At 51.4% G+C, this 9244-nt stretch overlaps 1 protein-coding gene across 1 annotated transcript in view; it reads right to left on the reverse strand.

Annotated features, from left to right (window-relative positions):
* PLXND1 (plexin D1) overlaps nt 1-9244 on the reverse strand; it is a gene marked incomplete at its 5' end in the record, with an annotated part of 49344 nt that overhangs the window by 15390 nt on the left and 24710 nt on the right. The window contains 7 exon segments of the mRNA XM_009073143.1: nt 1742-1940; nt 2308-2438; nt 2686-2793; nt 3980-4092; nt 4739-4846; nt 5873-5987; nt 8590-8739. Of these exon segments, the coding sequence (XP_009071391.1) occupies nt 1742-1940; nt 2308-2438; nt 2686-2793; nt 3980-4092; nt 4739-4846; nt 5873-5987; nt 8590-8739 (924 nt within the window).

Here is a 9244-nt window from a genome sequence, read left to right on the forward strand (position 1 = left end):
CAGCTTGGTGTCTCCTCTGATCAGATCCTCACCCTCACTGTGGAGCATGTGTGATGTGAGAGTCTCTTGGAAATCAACTTTATCGCGCTCTAGTTTGGCAACCACTTGCTTTCAGAGATGGGAAATAGGCTGTGGCAACACTCTGCACTGTGATGGCTTCAGGCTGGGTACAGGAGGCATGGAAGGGACTGCAAACCCAATGTGAAGCCTTAGCCCCCACGGAGGACATGGAATTGTGTGTTCAGCCTGACAGCTCTGCAAAGGGCCCAGTCACCTTGCAGACCTGCTCCCACCATACCCCTCCTTGTCTTCCCTCACAGGCAAGCAGGGCTGTGAGCACAGGGAAACCAGCTCACAGCTCCACAGCTCAGAGCAGCACTCCTGGCTGTGGGGATGACCACAGGCTGTACCAGAGCCATGCCCAGCCTGTGGAGATGGGCAGCTCCCACCAGGTGCCCCAGGGCTGGGCAATGTGCCACACGTGGAGCTCGGGCCACTAATGAGCTGTGTAATGTGCCCAAGCCTTCAGACCCGCGTGATAAGACTCCACTTTCTTTCCTCTTTTCTTTTTTTTTTTTTTCCCCCCAGAGAAAGCCTTCTTGCACAACGTCCATTTTTAGCACAAGCTGGAGCTGGATCAGATGCCTCACATGTGGTCTCCACTCCCCAAAAGGAGAGATCAGCACTTTCTTTCTCCAGTGGTTCAACTACAGGCAAAAAAAAAATCTGAAGATTAAACTATGTCACTAATTCCCCCTTTTCTGCCCTTACAGGCTGGATAGCCGTGCTGCATCGGCACAGCCATCCTCACCCACTCCTGGAACTCTTCTTTCATTAGACTGGCTAATTATGAGAGCTAAAAGGAAAGATTATGAACTACAAAACCACAGGCTGTAGGACAAAAAGTGATCATCAGCTGGGATCAGAAGACATCATGATATGTACGAGGACAATAAAGAATTGCTTCCGTGGCTGTAGCAAACACTTTGGGAAAAGAGATTTTTTTTCAAAGGCTTTTTCAAGGCTCTCCCCTGTGGGTATAATGGGGTGTCCTCCAATTAACTGCCGTGGAATCAATTAAGTTATTGCTCAATTCTTCTGGGAAATTCCAAACAGAACTGGCAAACGTTGGAGATAAAGCACTGAGCAGATGGACTGCTGATGGCTCCGAGATGCCAAACATATTCCTTTTCATTACGGTTGGAAGACAGTCAGACTTCTGGGACAGACGTCCCACGTCTCCTGCTCCGATCCGTGCGGAACTACCAGGATGTCTCTGTGGGAGAGGCCCCACACCCCCATGGGCACTGACACGGAGCAGCCCCAGCCCTGGTGTCCCTGGCCCTCCTGACTGCTGGGGCTCCTGAGATGGACACTGCTGCCTGGTCACCACGGCTGTGCCAGCTGCTCACAGAAACCAACGTAACCAGGCTGCTCCCAAAGCCTCCTGCCATTCTGGTTAAGTTTCAGCTCCCCTGTGACTCCTGTCAAGCACAGTGCACATGTCAGTCCTGCTGTGAAGCCTGAGCTCACCAAAGCCCTGCGCAGAAGGGGAGAAGCAACTACACTTCAGGTTGCTTTTCCACACTTCAACCTTTCAATACATTGGAGTTTGCCAACTGTTAGTGACCATTTGAGTGACGTGGCAGGTATGAGATCCTCAGCTGTCCCCTGCATCCCTCATCACTGCTGCACACAGAGCTGACCCCACTCCCATCCCTGCAGTGGCTAGTTCTCTTACTCTGAGATAGCTGTACATGCAGATGGACATCCAGTTGGTCAGCATCTTCTCCACCACAGATTCCGTCCTCCTCAGCATCAGCTTGGGGTTTTTGGAAGCTGAAGCATCTATTAGATCCACCAAGAGGTCCTTCATGATGCTGGTGTAATACTCCAGTTTCCCATGCAATGCAATAGTAAGCAGGGATGCCAGGTTACACCTGAAACACAGAAAGGTGTAGGACTCAAGCCCAAATCCAATGAGACTGAACTGCAGACTGGCACTAAAAAGCCCAACACACAAAGGCAGTATTTCAGACAATTTTCAAGTCTTCTCCATGGTGTTAAAAGTTCCAAGACTCTTTCGGTGCTGCTGACCTCGGGTCAGCTTGCACCCTCTTACTGGTGAGACAAACAAGTGGATGCTCTTCAGGGTTTATGGCCATCCATTTCTAATAGAAAAGTGGGAGGCAAGAGTAACTCAACCACTCACTGAAATGCACAGCCCCAGACACTGACAGGATTGCTACAGGTTAGGAATTAATCAGTCTCCTCCAGCTGACAGGTCTTTGGTTCTGAAGCTCCTACCTGTCTCTGACAGCAAAGTCCTTCTGTTGCTCAAGAGCGTGGACAAACACGATGAGGAAGTGCTTGTTGTTGAGTAAGGTGGAGAACAGCGAGATTCCTTCTTCCATATTGGGTCTGCAGTTCTCAGGGATCTGAAGACAAATTTAGAAAGCAAAGTAAGAAAATCCTGCTTGTTGTTTCCCTCCCAGGCCAATGGTCCTTCATGCTAGAGCAGATCCACAGATCTGCCTTCTCCAGCTGGCCAAAGCTGATCTGGTGCTGGTGTGTGTTAATGGTTCAGAGCGATCAATCATCCCACACACCACAAGAAAACACAGCATTGCACACAGGCGAGTCTGGTTAGCAACACTCAAAAGCACTTGTTAGTGGGTTACTCACCTTCCATTCCCCCACCAGGAGTGGATGGGTTTCCTGGACCTGGGAGCCCACCTGGGAGCTGAGCTGCTGGGATGGCAGGATGTAGCACTCCTCATAGAGCGAGGAACACTGGAACCAAGCACAGCATTAGGGGAGGCACTGCACCCTCCCGGGGACTCCCTGTGTGCTATGCACCTCAGGGGAACGAGATGGGAGGCATGACATTGGGACTAAGACCACCCATCACGAAGACATTCATGGGATGGTTTACAGAGCCTTTAAACACTTTGCAAGAGCCTCCTGAATGAGCAAACACCACAAGGATGGGGGGAGGCAGACGTCTGCACAGACACAAGGCTGTTAGGGCAGGGAGACTGCAAATAGACTAATGTGACAGCTAGAAAACTCCCAGAAGAGAAAGCTTTATAGAAGACTAAATCAAAATAGAGGAGTTCTGGGTGTTTTAACATATGTAACTTTTGAAACAGATGGGAAAAATGTTTAAATCTCTAACATTCATATAGCAGACCGAATCTTAAAGCCTCTAGTGTGCAGAGATATGGAGACTGGATAACTGAAAAACCTGAGTAATAGCTACTAATGAAACACTCTGCAGTCATAAATCATCATCTCACTCCTCAGCACTGACACACAACTGCCTCAGGGGTGAAATACAGCCGTGGTGAAGGGCACACAGCAATGCAGCGGAGCAGCCGGTGACGGGAATTACGGCACCGGCGCGTCTGGTGCAGCCCTGGGGAAGGACTCCAGGCAGACAGACCAGGACTGGGCCCCCAAGGGACATCTTACTGGGAGCACCACCACCCAGTCTTGGATGGGGAGGAAGGAAAGGGGGAGACAGAGCTCCTGAGGACCAGCTGGACCACTGGAAGTGTTCAAGGGCATCTCTCCCTGAATGCCAATGGCAGATTCAGCCTTCCTCCACCCTTCAGCCTCTGCTGAACAGAGTGAGGTGACACAGGAGCCCTTGGGGAGAAGGAGGAGTCCCCAGCACTCTGCTCCTGTGAGAGCTCTTTCAGAAGAGTGTCCAGAGGCACCAAACAGGCAAGCCAGAGCAACTCCCGGGACGGTGCTGCCGCTGGGCTCTGTCATGTGCAAGCAAGCCTGACCTTACTTGACACCCCAGGAGCTGTGGCTCCACTTTTGACGATAATAGAGGCTGAAATATGTGACAAGTAAATACGTAACAGTGGAATGATTTTGTGACACTGTAAAAGCCCTTTAGCAGAGCCCTGATCTGGTTGGGAAGGACCTGGGAGCTATGAGGTGCCCGTGACACACGCTGTCACCTTACTTTGGGGAAGAATGTCCTGGTGACAAAATGCTTGTACTCCAGGAAGGGGATCCCCTGGCTTCGGTTTAGCTCCTTGGTCAGGTCTGTCATGTCTGTCTGCAGCTCTGCAAAACCTTGCACAAAGAGACCCACAGATGGTGAGAGCCCAATCCTCCAGCAGCCGAGACCGTGAGCAGGTTGGCACGGGAAAGCACGGCACGGCTCATCGCCGCCCGCTCCAGCCGTTCCTCGTGGGAGCTTAGATGGGTTTTCTCTGAGCAGTAGGTTCCCATCAGGGTTTAACCATCGGTGCTGTACACCTCGTCCCAAGCACTGAGAGAACATTCCCTGCCCCAGGAGCCCAGCCCCACGGGGTTCCCACAGGACAGGGGACCATGGCCCGCGGGACGGCGGTTTCCATCACTTCTCCACAGTTCTAGCAGGAGTGTGCTGCAGCTTCTGTTGCAGCCAAGCATACTGCACACTAAAGATCTGTGTGGCCTTCAGGCAACCCTCTGACACAGCCAAGGGCCATTAAACGTAGGACAGGGAAGCTGGTGGCATTGGAAATCGGTAGCTTGCCTGAGCCAGGAAGCAGGACAGCGGCAGAGCCACCTTTCCTGACACTGAGCCTGCCAAAGCTCACAGGCAATGACAGAACTTCTCTTATAAATAGTTCTATGAACTTCTACAGAGCAGAAGGTGAATGGCTTCAAGCCCACTAGCCTGGCATCCCCCTCCCAGCCCTGGCTCCTCCTCGGCACCCAGACGGTGACTTACCTTTGCGGATTTCCTCCCGGATCTGCGACTCCATCTCCTCCATCTGGAGCAGAGTTTTCTGCCAGTAGCGCTCGGCTCTGCGGCTCTTTGTGCAGAACACAAAGAGGGCTGGAAAAGAGGAAGGGAACAAGCCTTTTGGACATGGGCTTGGGAGCACTTGCAGCTGGAATCAGTGGCTCTCTCTGAGAGGGGTGCAGAAAGCTCAATCCAGAGCTGGTTTCACACCTACCACCAGACTGCTATCTGCTCAGGCAGTTGTCGATTATCTGTAAATAAGTAAAACCAGCTGGAATGTAATGATCATGCTGTAACTGTCATCTCCAGTTTAGGTCTGGGCTGTTGGTATTCAGCTTAGCTGTATATTAATGTATTCCAGCTGATTAATGAATACAGAATTCAGGCTGTTTACCACCTGTATTACAGTGTTCTTGTCTGACAGTCTTCCCATGCCTCCAGAAATACGTTTCCAATGATGGATGGTGCATTTAATAAATAATGTGCATTACAGCCTTTACTAAAAATGAATTAAATCCCTATCAGAAACCTCTCAAGTGCTGTGAACTGGCAGGTTTCTTGCTGCACACTCATCCTGGGCATGCAATGAGCAGGTACCCTAGCCAGAGGACACAGGTGTGCTGCACAGCTTCCAGCCAGGTTCACACACCAGTGTGCCTGCTCCAGACCTGTAGCTGGAGATGCTGCTCTGCTCTTCCCACTCTGCCAGGCAGCTGTCACTGCCTGTTCCTGATGACAGGCCCTCAGGCTAAGGGCACCTTTGGGATGGTCTGGGACACTCATGCCTGTGAGTTAGCCCTATGAGTCAGTACAAGCCCAAGATCAGTTGCTCACATCCTTCTTTATCTTGTATCTACTAAGTGGTTGGGGAAAAGCATAAGTTTCTAGATATCACAGGCTCAAGTAACAGAGTCATCTGTGGCCTCAGCCAGCGGAAGCTTCATGCTGCAGGGAGCTGTGGTCCTGCTACTGGCTGCATCCCATACGAAGAGTGGCTTCCTGCTGCACCCAGACCAGCTTCAGGCAGTGTACAACTGCAGCACTCAGAGTCACCTTCACCCCACACACACAATGAGAAAAACCTTGGCACAGCCTGGGAATGATCACTCTTTGCCTTACCTACGACAGAGAGGACCAGCAGGATGCTGCAGATGACGATGGAGACGATGATCGCAGTCTCTCCGCCCCCAAGGTGCAGCATAGCAATTGTGTAGTTGAACTTTCCAACTTGGATCTGGAGGAGAGCAGGAGGGAGGAAAAGTGGGAGCTGAGCAATGTTGCCAAGGGGCTGAGAGCAGGGAGGGACAGGGGTCAGTGCTCAGCAGAGCGTTGCTCGAGGATGCACTGACCATGCTGGTGCAGCCCCTCGGGCTCTGCGGGAGGCCTGGCTGTGCCCATCCCACAGCCACCACAGAGCTTTGGTGGCAGAGCTGCAGGCCCATGCCATGGCCCCACCATGCCCACTCCAGAACGAGACAGCCCTTTCCTAGAGAGCCCACAGCACTGTACAGGGCTGCTTATGCTGCTCTTACTAGAAAACCACTTCTACTCATCACTGACATCATTATGGTTCTGAATGGCCTTTGGATCCCTTCTCCAAAAGTTGCCACCCAGGAGAAGGAGGGTTAAGAAACTTAAAAGCCCTTGAAATACAAATAAACTAAGGGAATAAAAAAAAATAATAATGAGACCATAGAAGAGTAGTGATCTTGTGGTTAAAGCAGTGAACGGAGTGTCAGGAGGTGCTGGCTCTGCTCCCAGCCTGTACTTCTTGTGACACCAAGCACAAAACACTTTAGCTCAGTTCTCAGGTCTCCTGATCTCCAGAAGGGAAGAGGCCAGCACACATCACAGGCTGGTGAGTTACTGGGCATCATTTACAAACAGCTCTTTGGGCCCTTGGGATGAAAGGATTCCACAGCATCATCTGATAAGGAAAACTCATGACCACACAAGGCTTTTGCTTCTGGTAATACAAGTTTCACTTCTCTCGAGGAATGAGAAGTGAGAGAAACTTGAGAAAACCACCCTGAAACAAGGTAGGGAAGAGCTGGAATAATCTTACAATTCCATGTGTGTCATGGAGCACCACTGAGAAAGGTGCCCACTGGAGTGAAATCCCAGCAGCTCTCAGCCACTGGGCCAAAGCTGTGCCACAGTCAGGGCCTTCCCACCACCTCCATCACCAGACACCATGTCACACACAGCTCTATCCCGTGGGAAATCCAGCCCTGGCTCTGGGAGCATCGGCAAGGGCAGAGCTGCTGCCAGCAGAAGGCTCCAGACACTGAGAGCTTTGGTCTCCACCCTGACAGAGTCTGAGAGCTGTGGTGCTGGACAGGGACAGGAGCCACAGCACTGTGTGAGTACCTGGGCAGGTTCCCTCAGCAGCCTCACAGCCACCTGCCTGGCCCTGGGACCTCCACCTCTTCCCTCTGAAACGCTGCAATGAAGCAGCTCCTTGATGTGTTTTGAGTCTTTTTTTTAACCTTTTGTATTTTTCAGAGGAAAAATCTCATGCCTGCAGTTTCATTCACTGTTTAAGCAGTTTGGTCATGAAGAAAAATGGGTCTGAAGGCCTTGACAAGCTTCTTTTCTGAAGGTAAGGATGCTCAGGTGTGAAAACAAACAGATTACTTAGCTGCACTTTCACTGCTGGTGCACTCTGAACAGCTTTGTGATAATTAGGGCTAGGTATCATTCCTCTGCTTGCTGGGGACCCTCTAGGGCACTGCCCTACTGGTTTATGTCACATCAAGACCAGCAAACTCATAAATTCCTTCTCTTCCCCAAAGGGATTTCCCTGTTTCTCAGTTCTTATGAAGAAAGAAATTACCCTTTCAAAATTTCCATTAAAATGACTCAGGAAATTTTGCTACTTCTGCATTTCCACATTTCCAGTTTGCAACAGAATTTCATACACCTCAGACTGTTGCCAGCAAACAGGACAACCCTGTCAGTGAACTGGTGGTGCATCCTCATGCCTTTCTCCTGGACAGCCCAGCTCCTCAACTCCCTTCAGCCTTTCTCCTCCTCCCTGCCCACACTGCAAGCTTCCACCAAATTCCCTGCTCATACATGGATCAGGGAGACACAGCAAGGCCTCAGACCACGGAGGTGGAGGCATTTTCTCTCCAGATACAAAGAGTCATAGTCACATTCCTGCATGGCAATGGGCTGTGTATGATATGAGGGTGAGCACAGAAGTTCAGTCAACCACACTGGAAAACAGGGCAGTAACTAAGCATAGTGAATTCTGCAGATACAGAAAGGAACAACACCCCTGAACACTGAACTCTGCAGTGACACCAGAAGTTCCTGAAAGCATGAGGCTGTCCATCCCTGGGTACTCTCTCACCCTCTTGGTCATGTGTAGGGACCCAGCTCAGTGAGGGTCAGACTGTCCCGGCCACTCATAGCCCTTCTGACAGTGGGAGCAGAGCAGCTGGCTGCAAGCTGTATGGAAATCCCCAAACATCTCTCATGAGAGGCAGAAAAATCACTGCAAGTGACAAAACCTCACATGCCTGAGACCTCACTGTGCCTTACCAGAATGGACCAACCTCCCCCAGCACACAGTGCAGTAACTCAGCAGGCAGCTGCTGTGTGCCACGGCTCGGAGTGTGGCAGCTCCTCACCACAACTCCAGGCAGCCTTCATCCCAGTCCCCTGCATCCCGCTGACCAGCTGCCCTGGGACAGCTGTCAGCACAGCCTGCTTTGTCCACCCTTCCAGCAGTGCAGCTTTCTGCAGGGTCACCAGTGGTGAGCTGGGCAGGTCCTTCACCTGCAGGGTCTCTGCCCACACACTCATGGCACGGAGGCTCCAGAACTCACCGTCACAGGTAACTGCCTTTCCGAGGTGCTCAGCGACTCGTTGACAGAGCAGTGGATGACTTTGTCTGAAACAATCTGGATCTCACATGAGATTAGGCCAATTTTCACCTGGTACTCATTGCTCTCCAGGCCCAGGCTGTCAGGCTCTTTCTAAAGACAGAAATAGAATCAGGATGTCAGGCTGCAGAGTAGCAGCTGGAATTGCAACGGATCTTCCTGCTTTACTTTCCACGTTCCCTGCTGGTTTGCAGATCTGGGAAGACTCTCCCTCACCAAGGACATTTTTCTAGCACTCCACTTCCCCATTTTCCTGCCGAGGCTTTCCTGTTTCCCATTCCTCTCTCAGCACGGGGTGTGGGATGAGCAAGCCCCTCATGGAACCTGGAAAAATCTGCTTTTGATCTGGCCTGCTGTGAGTGGAAGATAAGGATGTAAGCGCCCACCTGGGAGGGGGAAGGATGTCCAATGGAGGGACAGCCAGGGGATGCGCCTGCAGAGCCTGAGAAAGGGAGAGCACGTTTCTGGAGCACATTGCAAGCAGTGAGGATATCCTGCAGTGAACAATGCCCTTTGAATTACTACTGCTCATTGTCCAGGCCACTCAGCTGCTGCACCCCAACTTCCTCGTGAGCTGAGCTGAATTCAGTGGCCAAAA

This window comes from Acanthisitta chloris, unplaced genomic scaffold, assembly GCF_000695815.1.
Source record: "Acanthisitta chloris isolate BGI_N310 unplaced genomic scaffold, ASM69581v1 scaffold15784, whole genome shotgun sequence".
Lineage (NCBI taxonomy): Eukaryota > Metazoa > Chordata > Aves > Passeriformes > Acanthisittidae > Acanthisitta > Acanthisitta chloris.